The following is a 24,135-nucleotide window of genomic DNA, read 5'->3' on the forward strand; positions in this document are numbered from 1 at the left end:
TGCTTTTATCCAATAAAATAAGAAGGAACATGAATCCCTTCCATGGTGTAAGCACCTAGGAATCAGAGGTATGAATCCTAATGAATTGTTTTCTTCTGATGCAACAATTCTGGAAGCATGCGTTAAAACAGAGGAGCCATAAGAACAAGACCTTCTGGAGTGTGGAGTCAGTAGAGAAGACAACTGCCCTGGAAGTCATTTGGATCTACAGAGAATTTGGTAAGCTACTTAGATTTAAAGGATGTTTGTTATTGAAGCATAACTTAGCCCATCCTGACAATGCAGTCATATTGTACTGTGAGGATGGGGGCTGGTAGAGATTTGCCACTAGTCTGTACTTCTGCTAAGTCTCCACAATGACCAAGGGGATTAATATTATTGCCATTATTATTACTACTATTCACAACAACAAAAAACAAAGTTTTGTGACAAATGCTCCTCAGGCACAATCTCACATTTAATCCCCATAACAACTCAATGAGGTTAGCGTGTTATCACGTACATTTTATAGTGAAGACATGAGGCTTAATTGAAAGTGTTTAGGATGGGCAGGGCCAGAATGTGAATCCAGAGTTTTGTAGAATCAAGCCTGTGAAACCTTAATACCTGGCAACCTAAACATTCAGGAGTGGGGGAGCTAGTGAGTATTCCTAGCACAAGCAAGGGGAGTTCTGAACTTGGCTACTTTTCTAGACCTAGAACAAAAGGGTAAAATTCTTTATTTCTTCACCCAACTCCCCCTAAAACTAGTGGGAACATCTCTTCTTTTTGAGTTTCAAGGCCTGAAGGAAGAAGGAAAATATTACAGAATCCACAAGGGTCCCTGCCTTCTGCACCTTAGGAGGCAGCCAAGAGGAAACAATAAGGTTTCCACTCACTTATAAGAAATGAGATAGGACTAAAGGATCTCAGAAAGAACTGTAGGGTCATTTTCTCAAAAACAGTTTGATCACAGCAGAAATTTTCTGTAAGCTCAACAAATATTTTCTGGGTGCCTTTTATGTGCTAGGCACTGAGCCAAGCATTGGTCTCCTAAATGGATAAATGCTCCTGTTGATTTTGGAAAGGAAAGACATGGTACCTGAGTTTAAAAAAAAAAAATTATTTCTACAATCCCTTATGAGTTTTCATGAAACCCCCAAATTCTAAAAACTGAAAATGTTTTCTTTTCTCTTTAGTGTCCTAAGCTGATGCGAGGGTGTTTACAGTCGTTAGCTCAGTGTGAATATTCATGCATTTGTTGAAGAAAAAATCCATGTGTTTGATTACAGAATGCTGCTTGAGACTCTGTTGGGGATGATACATGACATATGGTGTGGTTATCCTCTTTCCTTTCCGAGTCCAAAATCTCCTGAATTCCAAAACACATCTTGGCCCCAAGGATTTTGGATGCTGAACCTGACGTTTATTAGAAAGTCACTCTTGCAAATATCTATCTACATAGTCTTGATGATGTGTGACTAAAATAAAACTTTTTGCAAAGAGCAACTATCCAGAAAACTAAGCATTCATCAGATTATTTCTTCCTCCACACATCTCGGAAAGGCTAAAAGAATGTTAAATGCAGTAAGTCTTCAAGCTGCCATAGTCTTTATATTCCTGTTCCCATGTCCTCCATACTTCCTTATCCTTTAGAACTAGTATCAAATGCTGTAGCTGGGAGAAACCTCACACATAACTCAAGTGACTTGACCAGTTGCAAAAAACAAGCTTCTATGACTGCCAGCACATACCATAACAGTATATGCATGTACAATCCAAACTGTGGGTCATGACACATTATTGCAACCCTCCTTTTTTCTTAAAAAAAAAGCAAATAAAATACAGTAACATAGCAAATAACAAAAGTACATGTCATGCAGAAAGGGTAAGTACTGCTTCACAAAACTTTTCTTTTTGACTATGTGTATATGAATACTCACATATACGTATTTTCACACTTTTATTGTGGACTGCCATTTTAAGTTTGAAAAATACTACTCTTTAATAAATGACCAGCCACATTTATTTATTCATTCAACAAATATTTACTGAAAGCCATCAAGAGATGCAAGGGTGAGGCTGGGGTGGGTGTTGGACAGGGAGGAAAAGCTTCAGAGAGGAGATGATGCTTGGAGATGAGTTTTGAGAGATGAGTAGGAGTAAAATGCACCAGAATAAAGGCCATTATGTAATGGAAATAATTATCTAGTTCTTTGGAATTGAGGCACAACTCTAATACCTGTTCTGCACACCTCACTGAGGTTACTATGAGCTTGAGATGAAATGCACCATGCTAAAGTCTTTGTAAATTTTTTTTAATATAAGGTATTATTTTTTTAGCACTTTGAAGCTAACAGAACACTTTCACAGACACTCTCATTTGATATTCGACACTGTACAACAAGTGAAATGAGAATTATTTTTCCCATTTTATGGACACACTACTGAGATTCAGAGAGGTTATAAGTGTCTTTCCCAGGGTCACAAAACTAACAACTGTCAGCTCAAACCAGACTTATAACTGCAAATGTAAGGCTCTTTTTACTATTTCACGTTGGCAACAAATAAATTATTAACAGTTCAAGGTGTTACCTTTGTTGGGTAAAACCATATTTTTAACAAGATGCTACCAGAGATAATTTTGGAACTCAAAGGAATGTATTTTAATTCATGGTATTCTGAGGCTCTGTTTGGAAGACAAGAAGCCCTCTTGGGGCCTTTTCAATCCTACTCCACGGGAAACAGCCAACCCTCCTGGTACAAGAAGCCCCCCCACCACGGGAAACAGCCAACCCTCCTGGTATAAGAAGCCCCCCTATAGACTGCTCAGTGATCAGTCAGCTCCAAGTAACCAAGCATCCTCACTCGCCAAGGGCTATGGACTGAACTTTGTCCCCCAAAGTGGCATGTTCAAGTTCGGATCCCTGCTCTGTGAATGTGAACTGATTTGGAAATAACATCTGTGAAGATTTCATTAGTTAAGATGAGACCAAAACGGATTAGGGTGGGCCCTAGTTCAATATGACTGGTCCAATATGATTTGGACACAGAGAGAGAGAAATGGCAATATGATAGAGGCAGCCTAGGAATACCAAGGTTTGCCTACTACCCACCAGAAGCCAGGGGAGAGGGATGGCATGCAGCCTTCCCTTAAAGAGGAAGCGTGCCCCTGTCAACAGTTTGATTTTGATCTTCTAGTCTTGAGAACCATGAGACAATACATTTCTGTTGTTTAAGCCACCAAGTTTGTGGTACTTTTTTGCAACAGCTGTGGCAAACTAAGACACCAAGTGCTGGCTGATAAGTGGTTTACCACACTGGTCTCTTTACCAGCTGAATCTTGGGCATGTGATGCTTTATTGTTCAAAAAGTCAGGCCCAGACTTCTTCTCTTCAGTAGCCATCCCCCTGCTACAGGTAATCTCATTTAGTCCATCTCTGCACTGACTTCGCCCAATTTGATGTCACCAGTTCAGAGCTGTCACCTGAACTTTTTACTCAAACACCTCCAGGTGGTGTAACAGACATCTTCAACTGAACACTTAATATTGCCCCCAAACCTGCCACCCCCTCACCCTGATCTTCCTCTTCTTGGAGAATGATACAAACCATGTGTCAGTCAAAACCATCCTTGCCTTGTCTCCTTCTTTCCCAGCACTCATTTAATCCATCAGCAAATCCTATGGACTCTACCTTCACAAGACATATTGAGTTTGAATAATTGTCACCACCGTCACCACGACTGCCTTCATTCAAGCTACCATCAACCTTTCTTGGGTTCTGACCCTTGCCGTCTACAATCTATTTTTCATGAAGTAAAGATAATGATGCTATTAAAATAAAAGCAGATCATGCCCTGGCTCAAAACCCCCATCACTTCCCATAACATTTGAAACAAAATCCAAAGTCCTTCCACTCCCCCTTGCCCACTGCTCTCCATCTTCACTGGTCTCTCTGCTAGTCTTTGGCCACATCAAGTCTATTCCCACCTCAGGGTCTTTGCACTGCTATTTGCTCAGCTTTGACTGTGTGGCTTGTCCCCTGGCTTGTAGAACCAGGATTCATTCAAGTCCCTGCTCTAATTTCTCCTTCTTGGGAAGCTTGTCCCTGTCTGCCACCACCCTCATTCCCAATCCCCATAACCTCTCTTACGTCCCTTCATAGCACTTATCATTAATTGACCTGGAATTATATATTTATTGATTGATTGATTTTCAGCTTCTCTCCACCACCCCCCATGGCAGCAGGGACTCTTCTTTGATCATTCTCTATCCCTTACACAGAGAATGATGTATAGTATACAGCTGGTAAAAGAGAGAGAGAGAAGGAAAAACCTTCATACATGATCTCCTCACCACTTCACCACACCTTGTGACAAATGTGATACTGTCCCCATTTTACTCCCAAAGTCACAGAACGTTAGAGCTAGAGGAGATGTTAGGAATCATCAAGACTGGGTCCTTTATTCTACAGATGAGGAAACTGGGGCTCAGAATGGTGAAGTGACTTATCCAAGGCCGGCTAGCAGACCCAGAGCTTGCACCTGAACTAAGGACCCTTCTCACTCCAACTTCAGCTCTCTCTACACTCTACCAAATTCACATACAAATTCATGGCTAGAGAGAAAAATGAAAAAAAGGTCTATAAACTTAGACTGCTGCCTGGCACTTTACTAACAGTAATAATAATAATAGATGAGAATAATAGATAACTAGCTATCATTTCACTAATAGTTACTAACTACAACATGCTAAATGCTAGAAAAGAAGTGCAGGTAAAGCTGCCCCAACACAGGGAAAAGCTGTTTGGAGTAATTGTTAAGAGAACAGCAGAAGGAGCCAGAATGCCTGAGTTCAAATCTTGGCCTTGCCACTCACTGGCTATGCCATCAATTACCTAGCCTTTCTGTGACTCAGTTTCACTCTGTCAAGCATGAACGATTACAGTAGCTCATAGGCTTGATGTGAGAATTAAAAGGTAAATATGTAGAGAACATTTAAAGCATGCATGGTGGTTACTATTTCTGTTTTTATCATGAGGAAAGAAAGAGTGACCACAGGTTGGAAAGAATGTGCTCAAAGAGTTAGTGGAATATGTGATATTTGAAATAGATACCAAAGAACAAATAGAGGGATTCATATTATCTGAGGTCAGAGGAAGTTGTGATAGGTCCAGGTGACTAGGAAAATGATACACCTGGCAGAAGAAATAGGCATGGCAAAGCACAAAGGTGAGACACAGGCAGACGTTGTTAGCACAGGTAGGGATGCCTCGGGCTGGCTGCAGGGAAGTGAGGGGCAATAAAAGCTACGTGAGAAAAAGCTGGAAAGGTAGATAGATGGTGGCCAGGTCAGAGCAAGCTTTGAGATGGTACTGAGGAGTTCAGATTTTTTCCTTCTGGCAATCAGGGGCTCCAAGGGTCTCTGAACAGGGTAGTGATAAGAAGAATCCTCTTAGAAAGCAAAATTCATCCTAACATCAGTTTGGTGTAAATTATATTGGACTGTGGCAGCTTGGGTAGAACTTGTTACCAAGCTTGCAGAGCGAAGGGAGGAGGGTTGGGGTTCAGGGACCACTTTGCAGATGCCCCTTTGGATCGTGTAGCCTGATCTGAGCTGCAAGGCCTACAAAGAACACGTTGGCTTTGCAGTTTCTTAACGTGGCCTGTTATCACCTTGTCCGGTGCAGTACTGTTTGACAGGGCACTCCCCAGGAGACCTGAGGGACACGTGGTTTCAGCCTCAGCCTTGGTGGCTGGTATCAGAACCACACATGCGGCCGTAAGGGTCATGGGGCGATCCAAACACATGCCAAAGGGCTGAGCTGAGCAGGAAAAACCACAGGAAACATCACTTTCTAGTTACCCAGGTGGGACCCAGGGATTCACACCGTATTCTCCCTATACCCCAGTTTTCACTCTTTGGTCAAGGCATAATTCTAACTGTCAAGTTCATGGGTAGAGTAGGGACCAGGGATACTCACTCCTCGCGTTTCAGGAGAGGGAGAGGAGAAAAGAAATTCACATTACTGCATGTCTATCATGTGTCAGGCACTGTTGGGAATAATAATAGTAGCTTTAATAATAGTAATTAAGGAAGGAAGAAAAGTATTATTCATTTATAACAGTAGCAACAGCAGCCAATATCTAGTGGACATTATTTTCCAGACCCTGTGCTGAATCTCTACTGTTAGATATATTTAATTCACATGACTGTCCTATGCACTAGGCTGTAAGATCAGCCCCATTGTAGTGATGAGAGCTCACAGAGGTCAATTTGCTCTCCATCACAAAAGTAATAAGCAGCAGAAGCAAACAGCTAACTATGGATCACCAGTTAGGATTCTTTGATGATAAGCAACAGTAACTGACGCTTTAACGTAGGGATTTATTGGAAGGATGCTGGACCTCACAGAATTGGCAGGAAGGCAGAGAGCCAGGCTAAGAAGCAGGCAGACATCCAGGAGGCAGAATCAGCAGCCACCAGGGCTCACTGGCAGCAAGGCATGGTCAGAGAGCTCCAATAGGTCCCAGTCTCTCCGTCCCTCTGTCCAACGCTGTCTCCAACTGGCCTAAAACAGGTCACATGCTATGCTCTGCCTGGGGGAGGACAGAGAACCTGAGGGCACTCTCTCTAGACTGTATCCAACAATATTATACACCCCCCTGCCCCAAACAGGGGTGCTGTTGAGGAAAAGAAATGAATGCTGGGAAGTAAGGAAACATCTGGTCTACCAAACTAACTCAGGAGGGATCCATTCTATTGAGTTTATTTTTCAACTTTCCTAAGGTCTCCCTTCTTAAGGCTTGTGAATGAAGGTTGAAAAAGAAATGGTGGTTATTTAACGATAATCCTTTTTAATTAACTTCAGAGCCACTATTAATCATTTACAGAAACACATATACAGTGCAATGGCATTCACAGTGAGGTGGCTGGGAAAACTAGCTGGAGAAAGGAAAAAACATACACCAAGTATACTGAGTGATCCATGAAATGTGAATGGAATGAGCTTGGTAAAACATGCCCTGTTCTGGCACATATTCTAGTTATCAGGAAATACTTTTATTATCCTCTCAAAAATAAATTTCTTTTGAATTGCATTTCAATTATATTTTTGAGGCCAAGCATATAAACTCAGTTGTCCACGTTAACTTGTGTCCACATTGAAACACAAGGAAGGGAGCCTGTACTTATTATCTAAAGAACCCAAACCCACAGTTTTCACCACTGAGTAGCTTTTATCTCTCCATTTACTGTTCTCTGCATTAACGCAAATCATAATTGCTACAAGGAAGATTATAATAATTAAATGACTATCTCACATACTACAATACTTTTTGGATGGCTTTACAACCAGATAACTGCTGCAGAGATGAAGGCAGCTGGGGAGTCAGGGGTTCCTCTCCACCGAGTGACCCTTTCAAATCAAACAGCGACTCGTAGTCCTTGGCGATTTTTGCTGATAGGATCAGGCTAGCTCTCATTAGCAAGGACATGGGCTGCTAATTCATAAAAGGCTTTGCAGCATTATGATAAACACACATGACTGAAGGGCTCAGGTTCAGGAGTAATCTAGAAACTTCACCACCGTAGACTCACTCTTTTCCTTAGAGGTACTTCTACCCCTGCCACCTTGTATTTTCTATTCTGTTACTGCCCTTTCCTCCCACCCTACCCTCCATTCTCTTTCTGGTAATACCCTCTTTTCCTTAACCAAAAATAAGTTTCACATAAATAGCAACCATCAATACCTTCTCCAGCCTCAAATAAGCCATCACTTCTGTTCCTGGACTGCTGCTTTGCTCTGCTCTTATGATCTCTTTTGGGGACCATCACGACAGCCTCCTCTTGTCTCCTTGCCTTCTAGTCCAGGCATCAGTTCCTTTGAAAAACGTAAACCAGATCCTACCACTAATCCTTAAAAAAAAAATCTATGATGTTATAAGGATACTGGCAAACAAGAGCCCTTCAATGACTGGCCACAACCCACCTCTCTGACTTCATCTTCAGTTGCTCTTTTTCCTGCCCTCCAGGTTCCTGTTAAACCCACCTATTACGAATCCCACATTCCCTCTTCCTTGCCAGTCTCCTCTCTTATCCCACACTGGACCCAGGCTTACAAGTCCCTGTCTGTGAAGCGTTCTGCCATGCCATTCCCCTCCTACCCCAGGCAGAGGAAGGGCTTGCTTCTTGGTGCCACACAGCATTCTGGGTACCGGATGACTGCAGCATCACAGCCACCTGCCCAGCTGTCTGCTTTCCCCACAGACTGTGAGGTCTGTTTGCAGCTAGGGCCCATCTTATTCACCGTGCATCTCCAGAGATGAGCACAGCCCCTGGCCCACACTGAGGGCTCAAAAAGAATATTAAGAGATAAATGAATTTTAGTTCCACTAACCTAAATAAATTTTTTGTCCATATAAGAGCCACCAATCTATTACGCCTAAATCTTCATCTCCAAGATTTTAGTGTCATGTTTAGAAAAAAAAAATATCCAGCTGCATAACTCAGTGTGTATGGTAGGTCCCAAGAGAACTCCTACAGAACTATCAAAATAGCACTCAGTGTTTTTGCCTCATTTTTACCTTCTTAAAATGAGCACTTTCCATATGTGTGATAAGGGTTTAATATCCAGAATATATAAAAAATGACTACAATTCAACAACAAAAGGACAAATAACCCAATTTAAAAATGGGCAAAGGACTTTGACAGGCATTTCTCCAAAGAAAACACATAAATGGCCAATAACCACACGAAAAGATGCTCAACATCACTGGTTACCAGGGAAATGTAAATCAAGAACATAATGAGATACCATTCATTCTCACCAGGATGACTACTAATTAAAAAAAAAAAAAAACAGAAAATTATAAGTGTTGGTGAGGATATGGAGAAATAGGGACCCTTAGAACTGCTGGTGGCATTGTAAAATGGTGCAGCCCTGAGGAAATCAGCTTTTTTGCTTCTCAGAAAGTTGGAAATAGATATATATGACCTGGCAATCCCACTTCTTGGTATATACCCAAAAGAACTGAAAACAGGGACTCAAACATATTTATCTACCAACATATGCAGCCGCATTATTCATAATAGCCAAAAGATGGAAGCAACCCAAGTGTCCAACAGCAGGTGAATGGATAAACAAAACATTCAATGGAATATTACTCAGCTGTAAAAAGACAAAGTTCTGATGCATGCAGTCACATGGATGAGCCTTGAAGCCATCATACTGAGTGAAATAAGCCAGACACAAAAGGACAAATATTGTTTGACCTCACTTATATGAAACCCCTAGAAGATGCACATTTCACAGAGCCAGACAGTAGTTTATAGATGGCCAGAGGACTGGGGTGGGAAGAAAGAGTTATTGCTTAATGGGTACAATTAATACTATCAAATTATATTCTTGAAAGTGGTGAAAATGGGAATTTTTTAGCTATTGCAATAAAAAGTGAAAAAAAAAAAAAACCACTTCTCAACCATTACACAGTCATATACTGGTCAGCACCTTCACTCTTAAAAGTCCTGCAGATTTGCCAACTCTAGACAGGCATACAAGACTGTCAATTGGATATACACATATATTTAACCTCTCCCGACCTGAGTTCTGGGCATCTACAGAATAAAACGTTCTGCAGAAAGAACCACACACTGATGTTCATTTCACTGAAATCCTCTAGCCTGCAGCACTCCCAGCCATGCGAGTCAACTCCCTACATGCCTTCAGTCCAGCCTTCCCTGCCCATGTCCACACCCCGTTCTCCAACTGGACAACCCCCTGAGCACTTTTTCACAGCCCTTTTTAAAATCTCTGTTCACTTCTGTGAGTTTTAGATAACATTTCAGCAATTTCCAGTTGGTAGCTTAATGATTCTAATGCCATTCTCTAAGATGACTTTTTTTTTTTATGATCATCTTTCTCAGACTCACCATTGCATATCCCCCTCTCCAGTATTACTTTAGACAGGCAAACTTTGATTATTTGAATGCCCCAGGAAATGTGATGAAATTTAAGTTAAGTGAGATTTCAGGTAATTGGAAGAGTTTATAATGTGAACTATAATAGCTGGGGGGTATGTGAAATTCACTGACAGTCTTGGTTAACTGAAGTTTGGAATAATGAAGGTCTAGCTGAATATCTATCTCAATCCTTTTACTTCTGGTAGTTCTCCTTTCCTCCCTCTCCCCATCTTCTCAGTGTCTATATTCTCCTATACTGCTCTTTTTAGGCCTAAAAAGATGAGAGAGGCTGGCTTTCCTTCTAGTTGAACACTCATGGGCCAGGAGCCCTAGATTCTTTGCTGAAAATAGCACTTATTCCTTAAAACCACTGTTTGCCAGGTGCATGGGTGGTTCAGTAGTAGAATGCTTGCCTTCCATGCCAGAGACCTGGGTTAGATTCCCAGACCATGCACCTAAAAACCCACTTCTTGCCCAGAGTGAATTTGCTCTCTCCCCAGTGTTAGGCCAATCCGACCTTGCCGCAGGGCCAGATACTGATGGTGGGGTAACAGATTCTGTTTTGTTTCAGAGATCATGTGTTCGAGATGGGGCACTAAAATTATCCAGGCATCTGAGGTCCTTCCTTTTTCCTTTAGGTTTCCAGGAGCCAGTGGCAGCCTATGTCACTAGCCTCACATACTGTGGCTCCACATTATAGACACAGAGCAGCCCCATGTGAAATGAAACCATCAACTACCTGGTTACAATTATCATATTATACGGTTACAATTCAATCCAGCTGCAGAGGGCTTTTCTGGTAGCAATAAAAAGCCAGCAAAGCATGTAGACCATTTTGATCAGACCAACTTTAAGAGCTGTAAAACTGCTGTGGCTCATCTTCCCTTTGTCTCAAAAAGATATCATAAAAATCCCTGCCACTGATGAACCACACAGCCCCCTTGCGAATCCATAGGCTCCTAACTTCTCAGACCTGTCCCCATACCCCACGTAGCACAGGGAACCTGTAGCAGTGTTTCCATTTTGCCAATGAGGTATTGAGAGTTCTGCATTTTTAAAACCAGAATTGCTTCCTGGACCATCCTCTAATAAAAGAAAATTTGGGAGATACAGACATAGGCATTATTGTTTAGAGATTTAGAATGAAAGGATGTGGGCTTCACTGCCATCATCTACCGCTGATACTACGAGAAGCCATGTACCCACTCTGTGCTTTGGTTTCCACTTCTATAAATGATGATAGGAATAACCACTATCACTTCAGAGCCTACTGGGTCCCCAAGGATGACTCAGCATTTCACATATACAAGTCATTAAAACCTCATCGCAGCTCCAAAGGATAGATGTCACTACTCCCTTTAAACAGATGAGGAAACCGAGATTCCAAGTGGTAAAGAATTTCACCCAAGATCATGCAGCTTGTAGGTGGAAAAGGTGGGATTTGGTTTTCCCAGGACCATCTCATGCTCTTTCTGCCAAAGTACCTCATCTCCTTCAAAGGAGTACGGTAAGGGTTCTAGAAGACCAAAGCAGGTAAATAAAAAGTACTCAAATTCTAAAGTCTCCGATCTTATTCATTATCACGGTAATCAAAAGAATTGTGTCTACCCCATTCAACGAAAGAAAACAATCTCCATACCTAAGTTTGCCAGCAGAACTTGCCTTTCCAAAAAAATCACTGTCTCCATCCTGGGATGAACAGTCTCATAAGAAGGCCAGAGTGCTCAAGATGGAGATTCAACTTGAGATGGAGCACCTGTGACACTATTCCCTGGCTCCCATCTCTGCCGTACTTGAATCAGGTGCAGATACTCTAAAGCAAGGAGGTGCTCCATCCCAGCCTGCCCCCAAAGGCAGGCATCTGCAGACTAGAGATCTTGAAATCAGCCATACAAATCTATCACTCTTTTAATTATCCAAGTAAATAGAGCCCTCACTGCCATCTGCCAAGATTACAACCAATTGTGATCATTCTCTGGATGAGAACAGCAGCGTCATCGCTAAAGGACCACTTGGACCCTGCTTTACACATATAAGATGAAGGTTTCCCCAGCTGAAGCCTGGGGCTGGGGTTGTTTTCTCCCTCCCTCTACACTTGCTCATTTTTTTCCTGAGAGCACCGTTAATTTGCTTCAGCACTTCATCTTCACTGTTCTTAGTTCCTCTCCATCAACTCCAGGCATGACTGATTAGTGAATTCCTCAGATTGTCAGAACTCAGCCCTGCTGCAAAAAGTTATGTGGAGATTCATTCTGGGATATGGGTGAGCGTGCAATCCTGGTAAGTCAAATCCCCAGTTTTCAGAGGACAAACGAAATTGTAACTACTTCTTAAGGCAGGGACTCTGTCCAGCTCTGTTTCTCTGACTGGTTAACTGTGCGAATGGGTGATTATCTTAGCTGAAGGCTCCCAAGGGTGCCCCGAGTTAATTATGGCTTTCAGGGAAGATGGAAAATTCCTCACTGGCTACAAAATCACCAATGAACTGCAAACCAATATTGAGCATAATTTAACTTGCTTTCCTTGATGGTCAGTGTATCCACCACAATCACCACCTTTGTCCCATTACTCAGGAGAGTATTTAAATGATAATAAAATGGGTTGTTCCAGTTTACGCTTTGGGGTTTACAGCCATCTGATATTGGGACAAAATTTCCTTTGGAGAAGTGCATTCAGACATCACTGATACAGGTAATATAAAGCTTGGACATTTCTCTTTCAGTAAAGAAAATTCAATGATAATCAGGATCACCATAGAATTAACATCTAGACAGATTGCTAAACATATGACCAGACTGATCATTTTAAAAGGAGATGAAATTTCAGAGGCAGAGAGGCCTAAAAGGCTATGAAGACCCTGGACTTGGGGGTCAGAGTTGCCTGGATACTGATCCCTGCCTCACCACTTTTAGCCAAATGATCTTCAGCAAGTCGATCCACTTCTTGCTGAGCCTAAGCCCTTCATCTATAAAGTGGGCCATGATAGTATCTTCTCCATGGGGTTGGTGGGAGGATTAAACATAATGAAAATGATGCATTCAGCCCAATACTTGGCATGTAGATGACATTTACAGAGTGGTTATCTTCATCATCATCATCATCGTCATCAGCCGTAATCATCATCTTTAATGATTATTAATTAAATGAGTTGCTGTCTGCAGTGAGTACAAGAGTAAAAAGACTAAAGTAAGCGAAACATAGTCTTGGAAAAGACTTACCAAGCGTGATAGGCCCAGATCCCAGGTGCAATCATGGAAGCATCAGTCGGAACAATGGTGGCAGATATTCCTCTTCCACCTACTGTGTGCCCTGCCAGTTCTGAGCCCTTTACACAAACACATCAGCTCACTGGAGCCTCACAATGGGGTCCTATGAGGTAAGCATTACAATGATCCTCTATTACACACAGAGCACCGGCCAATAAGCTGTAAGCAAACACGTCACAGGGGGCTTCTAAGAAGTTTCCTAAAGGGAGCGGCACAGTCTTCAGGTCTTCCTCCTTCCTGCAACACACTGGTTTAAAAAGAGAACAGTCTCACTCTTGAAATGGTGGGCCAGAAACACAGAAAGCACTGGGGTCCTGATAAATTCTGAGCCAGCCCTCCAGCCCTAATCTATCTCCAAATGTTCTGTACGTGAGAGGGAAATATCATTCTATCTTATATAAACTACTATTATTGTTGGTATTTGGTTAAAACTAATCCTAAGGAATACACCGATGTGCCACAACAACTGATATTGTGGAAATTTAGCACCCTATGTTGTAGGATTCATAATTGAACTTGAAATAGATCCCTATGTTGCCACCTCCAGTTGACTTTGAATATCCAAGACACAAAATTCCTATATCAAGGCTTTCACAGGGTTTTAAATGGAAGAAGATTTAGCTTCTGGGCTCCATAATACAAAATCCATACTTCCTAAAACTGAGTACTCCAGTGTACCAGGTTGGTTGGCTTACTTTAATTACTTATTTGCTTGTTCATTCATTCATTTGTTTCGTTGGTGAAGCTAAGTGGTAGAGCAGGAAAAACATGGGCTTTAGAATGAGAAAAAACCAGGGTTCAAATGCCAGCTCCTGTATTACTACCATATTCCGACATATGTAGTATTTATCATCATCTCTTTGTTGTACTGACCACAGCTGTAAAATGATGGTAACTCCAGATGCTTCCCAGCTGTCATGAGGAATAAATGAAATCACATATGTAAAACACCCAGCACTTGGTGTTGACACACAAGAGCTGCTTCATCAAATGTCCCTTTTTTCCCTCAAATGTGTGGCCGAAATGAATCATATATGAAACAGACTTCATGCTGTGGCTGATACACAGCAAGTGTTCAATGAATGCAAATTTAATATAACTTTATTCCAATATTAATAATGATGATAACAAGAGTAGTAGTAGCAATCAGAACAGTAATAGTAGTAGTAAAATAATCAAAAGCTAAAGCAAGAGAGGATGAAGAGAGGAAGGTGCCCAATAAGGCCTGTATTTTCAAAACCTAACTGATTAAAAAAAAAAAAAAAACTTAACTGAGCATAACTGGGTAGGAAAGTATTTCCAGGAGACTGTTGAGTTTTTCTCCTTCTTATTAGTGTCCTCAAAAATAATTCCAGTAACCAAAAGAGCTATTTTATTCTTCTTGCTCCCCAGTATCACCTTAAAAGAACCTCTCTCTAAAACCAGGTGTTTAAGTTGTCCAATGTATTTCTCTCCACTTTTTAAAATAGGTTTTTAGGAAGTTGAAGAGGAATGGGATAAACTAACACCCTCGAATGCATTCTTGTGTAAACACCTTTATGCTCCATGCTAGGATGTGAAACACCCTTTCAAACACACATGGGAGTGGTTATTACAATGTTCAGCATAACACACGTCTTCAAACAAACTAAGTGAGCCAGGGAAGACACAAGCAGGCCTTTCAAGAAACCACAGAAGTGTCTGGTCGACCACGATGGTTATCATAAGGCACTCCAGGGTGTCATTCCCCCACAGAATCTTTGAACAACAAGAAAAATCTGACAGTACCATCTTCCTCAAAAGGCTGGAAAATAGTAAAAGGGTTGCAATAACTAGGCGAGTGCTGAATCAAGAAAACACAGCTTTAAAGATGGTAGAAGTGGGGGTGCAAGGGTAGTTCAGAGGTTGAACTCTTGCCTACCATGCAGGAGACCCGGGTTTGATTCCCAGTCCATGCACTTCCTCTCCCAGCCCCCGCCAAAAGCAAACAACAACAACAAAATTGAACAAATGGTGCTGCAATAATGGGATACTCACAAGGAAATACAATGAAATGTGACCCAGCCATACAGCATACCAAAAAAAAAAAAACTGTAGAAGCTCGTGTACCCCTATTGACCACCCTCCCATGTGGCACGGAGCCATCCTGTGCTCCCATTGAGGGCCCTGGCTGTGTTCTGGAGGGAGCAAAGTTGCCCCTATGTGCATATGGGATGTCTACATGTCACTGCTAATCTATCAGGTAGGAGCTTAAAAGATTGAGCCAGGAGACTCATCTTTGGCTTGCCCTTCCAGGAACTTGCTCTTCAGGGAGAAGCAACTTGTAGACAGCTAAAGCAGTAAAAGAAACAATTAAGTCAAGGAGGCCTGGGGCAAAGGATTACTAGTTTTAAGATACATAATAGAGCACTCAGGATGGAGGAAAAGTCTATTTTATAGGGAGTAAAAAAGACACTCAAATTCCTGTAAACAAGGAAATTCCTAAGGCCATGAGCAAGCACAAGCCCAGGATAAGGTACAGCTCAGAGACAGAGAGGATGTTGCACCTCACTCTCCACCTTGGGTTGATCTTCTTGATAGAAGAGCTAAACTCTAAAAAAGAGCACCAGTCAATACAGAGTCAATTAGCAAAGACTGTGAAAGGTGTTTTATTTCCTTTGCCAACTGTGGCCAAGCTACTCTCCTTGTGATAAAAATTGAGAAACATTCAATGAAGAAGATTTGGGGCATACTGGACGAAGACTTTTAAAAAATGATCTTCAGTATGCTCAAAGAGATAAAGGAAAATGCAGAGAAAGAACTAAAGATATCGGGAGCATGATGAACGAACAATATGGAAATCTCAATAAAGAGAAATTTTAAAAAGGAACCAAACAGAAATACTGGCGTTAAAGACCACAATAAGTAGAATGAAAATTTGCTAGAGGGTTTATATTAGTTTGCTAATGCTGCCAGAATGCAATATACCAGAAACAGAATGGCTTTTAAAAAGAGAATTCATTAACCTGCAAGTTTACAGTTCTAAGGCCATGAAAATGTCCAAATAAGGTATTCAGGGAAAGATACCTTGATTCAAGAAAGGCCGATGGGTTCAGAACACCTCTGTCAGCTGGAAAGGCATGTGGCGACATCTGCTAGCTTTCTCTTCTCATTTCATAAGGCTTCTTCGGGGGCGTTTTCCTTTTCCTCCAAAGGTCTCTGATTGTGTGGGCTCTATTGGCTCTAAAGCTTTTCCCAAAATGGTTCCCTCTTAAAGGGCTCCTGTAAGCAACTCCAACCTGAATGAGTGGAGACACATCTCCATGGAAACCATCTAATCAAAAGAAACCACCCACAACTGGGTGGGTCACATTTTCATGAGGATTAAAGAACTTGGCTTTTCTGATGTACACAACAGATTCAAACTGGCACAGGGTTCTAACAGCAAATTGGAGCTAGCAGGGAAAGAATCAGTGAATTCGAAGACAAGCCAATTGAAATGATTCAGGCTGAGGAGCAGAAAGAAAAAGAATTTGAAAAAGTAAACATAGCCTAAGACCTGTGGGACACCATAAAGTGTACCAATACACAAATTATGACAGTACCATAAGGAGAAGAGAGAGAGAGAAAAACCAACAGAAGGAATATTCAGAGAACTAACAGCAAAAACTTCACAAATTTAACAAAAGACATGAACATGCACATTCAAGAAGTTCAATGAACCCCAAACAGGATAAACTCAAAGAGATCAATGTCCAGACACAGAGTAGTCAAATTATTGAATACCAAGGAGATTGGTATTCAATACCAATAAGGAGAAAGTTCTGAAAGCTGCAAAAGAAGCAATGTGTTATGTACAACACAGTCCCAATAAGATTAAATGTCAGTTTCTCATCAGAAATCATGGAGGCAAGAACATATGAAATATTTTAAATGTTGAAAGAAAGCAATTGCCAACCAAGAATTTTATATCCAGTGAGAATGTCTTTCAAAAATGAGAGAGAGTAAAACATTACTAGATAAATGGTGACGGAAGTTGTCACCACTATACCTGCCTTACAAGCATTGCTGAAGAGATTCCTTCAGACTGAAAGGAAAGGTACTAGCCAGAGAAACAAACTGACATAAAAAATAAATAAATAAAGTTCTCTAGTAAAGATAACCATATGGGTTAATTATAAAAGCCAGTACTATTTTATTGTATTTTATTGATATGCAACTCCACCTTTTACTTCTTACAAGTTCTAAAATGCAAATGCATAGAATGTAATCATCAATCTATGGTGCTAGTTTATAAAGATACAATTTGTAACAAACATAAAAATATGGGGGGATGGGGTGCTGTAGGCACAGTGTTGTGTGTGTTATTAAAATCAAGTTGGCATGAAATTAAATGACCATTATAGATTTGACTTGTTAAATTTAAGACTCATGCTAACCACAAAGAAAATATCTGAAAAAAATATGTACAGAAGGAAATAAGAAGGGACTCAGATGGTACACTACCCCAAAAAAATAAATGTGGAAGTAGGCATTAACAGAAGAATTGAGGGGCAATAAAAGGTATTAGACTCACAAAGAGAAAATAGTAAAATAGCAGAAGAAAGACCTGCATTATTGGCAATTATTTTAAATGTAAATGGATTAAACTCTCCAGTTAAAAGCAGAGATTGGCAGAACGGATTAAAAAGCATGACCCTAATATATGTAGTTTATAAGAGACTCCCTTTAATTAAAAAATGCAAGTAGATTGAAAGTGGAAAGATGGAAAAAAAGAAAACAAAGAGAACTGGGTCTAACTATAACTAATATCATATAAAACAGACTTTAAGTCAAAAAACATTACAAGGGATAATGGAGGTCACCATATACTAACAAAATGATCAATTAAAAAAAGGCATAATTATAAATGCATATGCATCTAAGAGTCTCAAAATATATGAAACAAATATTGACAGATTTGAAGGGAGAAATAAAAGTTTCTATATTAACAGTAGGAGACTTCAATATACCATTTTCAAAAATGGATAGAATATCTAAACAGAAGATCAATAAGGAAAAAGAAGATGAACAAGACTATAAAAGTAATTATACATAACAGATATATAGAACGTTTCACCCAAGAGCAGAGAATACACATTCTTCTCTAGCACACATGAGTTATACTCCAGGATAGACCATATGTTAGGTTGCAAACAAATCTCAAAAAATTTCAAAATATTGAAATTATACAATGTATCTTCTCTGACTACAGTGGAATGAAGTTAGAAATCAATTACAGAGGGAGAGCTGGAAAATCACAAATATGTAGAAATCAAACAAAATACTCTTAAGCAGCCAATGTCGCAAAGAAGAAATCGCAAAGGAAATTAGGAAATACCTTGAGACAAATACAAACAAAACACAACACAACAAAACATATAGGATGCAGCAAAGATAATGCAGAGATGGAAATTTACAGCTCTACATGCTTATGGTAAAAAAGAAGTAAGATCTCAAATTAGAAACCAAACCTCACAACTGTAGGATCTAGAAAAAGATGGAAGAAAATAAAAACGAGACTAGAGATAAATGAAACAGAGAATTTTAAAAAATAAAGAGAATCAATGAAACCAGAAATTAGTTTCTCAAAAAGATTAATGTGGTGGTTTGGAGACTGTATATACCCAAAGGATCGTGCTCTTCTAATCCATTCCTGTGGGTGCACACCTATAACGGGTCAGACCTTTTGGTCTGGTTCAGTTGTGGAGAGCCCCAGTGTAGGGTCTTGGTCCTGTTATTGGTGTCCTTTGTAAGAGGATAAAAGCCACACATAAGCTAAGAAATGGAATTAAAAGACGCTCACAGAGAAAACCCCCAGAGGAGCTAAGAGAGGACCCAGAGAAGTGCCGAGAGGAGGGCACTGGAAGCAGAAGCTGAAAGCAATGAAACCTCAGAGTGAAGGTTCCCATGTCACAGAGGTGTCTCAGAAGACAGCAGCCTGTTTTCAAAGTCAAGGTATTCTCCTGTTGATGCCTTGAGTCAGACATTTTCATGGCCTAAGAACTGCAGATTGTTAAATCAATTTGTTAAGTCTCCCTGACAACGAGGGACATGACTCCCAAGGTTGAGCCTGACCCTAGCACCATGGGATTGACAATACCTTCCAGAATAGAAAGGGGAAAAGAAATGTAACCAGTAAGGTACTGGTGGCTAACAGAATTCAAATGGCATGGAGAGGCTACTCTGGAGGCCATTCTCACGCAAGCTTCAGCTAGATATTGCTAATTGCCATGGTTTGCTAAACCCCAACTACCATCATTCCTGTTAACCACAAAGCACACCTAGGGCTCTAACTGAGACTCTACAAAAGTTTCATGTCCTAAGTTTACTTTCCTGAAATGTATCACTTTCAGATGGTTCCTAGGTAAGATAAGTCCTGAAACGCAGAGGGGCCAGCTTCTCTAAGAATATCAACCTAATTCCATCCCCTATCCTATATTGTTGACACCCTTTTTCAACACGAAAAGGTTATAGTGGGTATAGCCCAAAGATCCCTATAGTTGAGAATAGGATAAAAGAATGAAGAGGAGTTATAACAGAGAAGATGGAATTTAAAAAACGAGTATAACTGCTAAATCACTCCAATGATATTTCTTTTAGCTTACAGTGCTTTGGAGCAGCTAGAAGGAAAAACTTGCAAATGTGGAATGGTACCCATACCAAACTTTGAAATCTGTTCTGTAATTACTTGCTAAAATGTACTTTGAAAGTTGTTGCCTTTTTTTTTTTTGCATATATGTTATATTTCACAATAAAAAAACATTTTTAGAAAAGAGGATACTATGAACTATACATCAACAAATTAGATAACTTAGATGAAATGGATAAATTCCTAGAAACATACACACTACCTACAATGACTCAAGAAGAAATAGAAGATCTTAATGGATGAATAAAAAGTAGAGAGATTGAATCAGTATTTTAGTTTCCTGGACTGATCAAGCAAATCCCATGAAATGATTCAGCTTACACAATGGAAATTTATTTGCTCATGATTTTGAAGCTAAGAGAACATCCAAATCAAACATCATCAAGGCAATATTTTCTCCTTTCAAACTATCTGCTAATGATCCATGGTCTAGTTTATCATATGGCAAGGCCCCTGGTGGCATCTCCTGGCCTCTTCTGGGTTCCACTGATGTTCAACTTCTGGCTGCTCCCCCTGTGGCTTTCTCTCTCTCTCTCTCTTTCTGTCTGAATTTCATTCCACTTATAAAAGACTCCAGTAATAGGATTAAGACCCATCCTGATTGAGGTGGGACACACCTTATCTGATGCACCTCATCAAAAGATCCTACTGACAATGGATTAAGTTTAAGAATATGATTTTCTGGGGTACTTATAGCTTCAAATCACCACAATCAGTCATCAAAAATCTCCCAATAAAGAAAAGCCCAGGACCAGATGGAATTATTGGATAATTTACCAAACATTCCAAGAGTACCAATCTTGCTCAAGCTCTTCTAAAAACTGTAGAAGGAGAAATTCTCCTCAACTGATAATAATAATGCTAACATTACCTTCATACTAAAGCTAGATAAAGATAACACAAGAAAAGAAAATTACAGAACAATATCCATTATGAATATAAATGCAAAAATCCTCAATAAGATAATAACAAACTGAATCCAATGGCATATTAAAAAAATCATACACCATGATGAAGTATGAAAAGTGGTTCAATAAAAGAAAATGAATTCATATAATAAACCATATTAATAGAATGAAAGCAAAAAACTACATGATCAATCATCTCGACTGATGCAGAAAAGGCATTTGACAAAATACTCAACCCCCTTCTTGATAAAAACACTTGGAAAACTAGGAATAGGAGGAAAGTCCTTCAACATGATAAAGGGTATATGTTAAACACCCACTGCCCACATTATATTCAATGGTGAAAAACTGAAAGCTTCAGAAACAAGCGTCCATTATCAGGAACAAGATACCATCAGGAACAAGGTAAGGATGCCTACCTTTATGGTTGTTACTCAGCATTGTACTAAAATGAGCAATTAGGCAATAAAAAGAAACAAAAGGTACACATATTTGAAAGGAAAAGGTAAAACTTTCCTCTGTAGATGGCATGATCTTATATACAGAAAATCTTGAAAAATCCACAGCAAAGCTACTAAAGCTAATAACAAATTTAGCAAAGTGGTGCAAAAATCAGTAATGTTTCCATACACTAGTAATGAACAATCTGAAGAGGAAATCAAGGGAAAAATCCATTTACAATAGCAACCAAAAGAATCAAATAGTTAGGAAAAAATTTAACCAAGGATGTAAAGGATTTGTACATGAAAAACTAAACATTGCTAAAATAAATCAAAGAAGACCTAAAGAAATGGAAGGAAATTCTGCGTTCATGACTAGAAGACTAAATATTAAGATGCAAATTCTATCCAAAGTAATTCACAGATTCAACACAATATCAATCAATATTCCAAAAGTCTTCTTTGAAGAAATGAAAAGGTCAATCATTAAATTCATATGGGAGGATAAGGGCCCCAAATAGCCAAAACCATCTTGAAAAAGAATAATGTTGAACGACTCATACATCCTGATTTTAAAATTTATTACAAAGCTACACGAATCAAAACAGAACAGTATTGGCACAGGACCAACAAACAGACCAATGGAATTGAATTGAGAGTTCAGAAATAAACCCTCATAACTATGACCAACTGAGTTTTGACATCCAGTCGATGGGGAAAGAACCTTCCTACAAATAGTGCTGGAAAAACTGGATATCCATGTCAAAACAATGAAGATAGACCCCTTCTTCATACCATATACAAAACCTAGGTCAAAATGGTTCAAAGGCCTAAATTATAACAATCAAAATTATAAAAGCCCAGTTAAGATGTGGCCCAAGATGGCTCTTAATCCTTTTACCGGAGACCTTTATAAGAGAATGAATTTCAGAAGAGAGAGAGAAAACCACAGAGGCAACAGAACCCGGAAGAGGAGAGAGAGACCAGCAGAAGCTGCCATGTGCACTGCCAAGTGGCAGAGGATCCAAGGATTGCCAGCAGTCAGACTTTGGGTCGAAAATATTGCCATGATGATGCCTTGATTTAGACATTTTCATGGCCTCAAAATCAAAAGCTCATAAGCTAATAAATTTCGTTGTTAAAAGCCAACTCATCAACAAAAAGACAGCCAACCCAATTACAAAATGGGAAAAAGACTTAAACAGACACCTACCAGAAGAAGAAATACGGATGGCCAAGAGGCACATGAAGAGATGCTCAATGTCCCTGGCCATTAGAGAAATGCAAATCAAAACCACAATGAGATATCATCTCACACCCACCAGAATGGCCATTATCAACAAAACAGAAAACGACAAGTGCTGGAGAGGATGCGGAGAAAGAGGCACACTTATTCACTGTTGGTGGGAATGTCAAAGGGTGCAACCACTGTGGAAGGCAGTTTGGCGGTTCCTCAAAAAGCTGAATATAGAATTGCCATACGACCCAGCAATACCATTGCTAGGTATCTACTCAAAGGACTTAAGGGCAAAGACACAAACGGACATTTGCACACCAATGTTTATAGCAGCGTTATTTACAATTGCAAAGAGATGGAAACAGCCAAAATCTCCATCAACAGAAGAGTGGCTAAACAAACTGTGGTATATACATACGATGGAATATTATGCAGCTTTAAGACAAGATAAACTTGTGAACCATGTAATAACATGGATGGACCTAGAGAATATTATGCTGAGTGAATCCAGCCAAAAACTAAAGGACAAATATTGTATGGTCCCACTGTTGTGAACGGACATTTGAGAATAAACTTGAAATATGTCATTGGTAACAGAGTTCAGCAGGAGTTAGAAACAGGGTAAGACAATGGGTAATTGAAGCTGAAGGGATACAGATTGTGCAACAGGACTAGATACAAAAACTCAAAAATGGACAGCACAATAATACCTAATTGTAAAGTAATCATGTTAAAATACTGAATGAAGCTGCATCTGAGCTATAGGGTTTTTTTTTGTTTTTGTTTGCTTGTTGGTTTGTTTGTTGTTGTTGTTTTTTACTACTACTACTACTTTTATTTCTTTTCTTTATATTAACATTTTATATCTTTTTCTGTTGTGTTGCTAGTTCCTCTAAACTGATGCAAATGTACTAAGAAACAATGATCATGCATCTATGTGATGATGTTAAGAATTACTGAGTACATATGTAGAATGGTATGATTTCTAAATGTTGTGTTAATTTCTTTTTTTTCTTTCCGTTAATAAAAAAAAAAAAAAAAAAAGCCAACTCATGTACGAGGAAATGGTGGCGTAGCGGCAGAGTTCTCGCCTGCCATGCTGCAGACCCAGGTTTGATTCCCGGTGCCTGCCCATGTAAAAAAAAAAAAAAAGCCAACTCATGTTATAGTACTAGCTTTCAGTAGCCTAGCAAAGTAAAACAGAACCCTTAAGATATCTTGTTGAGTAAAATAAGCCAGACAAAAGGACAAATATTGTATGGATGCCACTGACACAAAATAATTTGTATAATAAGCAAATTCACAGTCAGAAACTAGAATACAGGATAACAGAGGCTAGGGTGAGGGCAGAATATGGAGAGTTAATGCTTGTATGAAGTCTCTGTTTGGGGTGATGGAAATATTTTGGTAATGGATGGTGGCGATGGTGGCACAACATTGTGAATATAATTAACAACACTAGAATAAAAATTACTAGAATAAAAATTCTTTAAAACCCATAGGGACTATACAACACAGCAAATCCTAATGTAAACTGTGGACTTTAATTAATAGCATAATTTTAATACTGTTTCATCAATTGTAACAAAGGTACTGCAACAATGTAAAGTGTTAATAATAGAGAAAACTTTGTGTTCACAGGGAGTATATGGGAACTGTATTTTCTGCATAATCTCTCTCTTAAACTTACAAGT

General features: G+C 39.7%; 1 protein-coding gene across 5 annotated transcripts in view; it reads right to left on the reverse strand.

The window, feature by feature from the left end:
* Window positions 1–24,135, reverse strand: part of CCDC149 (coiled-coil domain containing 149) — a 124,646-nt gene that overhangs the window by 87,169 nt on the left and 13,342 nt on the right. The window contains exons 1-2 of one of the 5 annotated variants that reach the window (XM_077136518.1): window positions 13,160–13,309; window positions 5,964–6,033 (exon numbers count right to left, since the gene is read on the reverse strand). The exons of 2 other annotated variants lie outside the window; for them this stretch is intronic. Coding sequence is in view for 1 of the 3 variants with exons in the window: in XM_077136516.1 (XP_076992631.1) it covers window positions 7,732–7,755 (24 nt within the window). In the remaining 2 variants the exon portion in view is untranslated. Of the gene's footprint in view, window positions 1–5,963; window positions 6,034–7,731; window positions 7,863–13,159; window positions 13,310–24,135 lie in introns of those variants that run through there. 2 more of the 5 variants (XM_077136516.1, XM_077136517.1) reach the window with 2 other exon arrangements.

The sequence above is a fragment of the Tamandua tetradactyla genome, chromosome 19 (assembly GCF_023851605.1).
Source record: "Tamandua tetradactyla isolate mTamTet1 chromosome 19, mTamTet1.pri, whole genome shotgun sequence".
In the NCBI taxonomy this organism is placed as follows: Eukaryota; Metazoa; Chordata; class Mammalia; order Pilosa; family Myrmecophagidae; genus Tamandua; species Tamandua tetradactyla.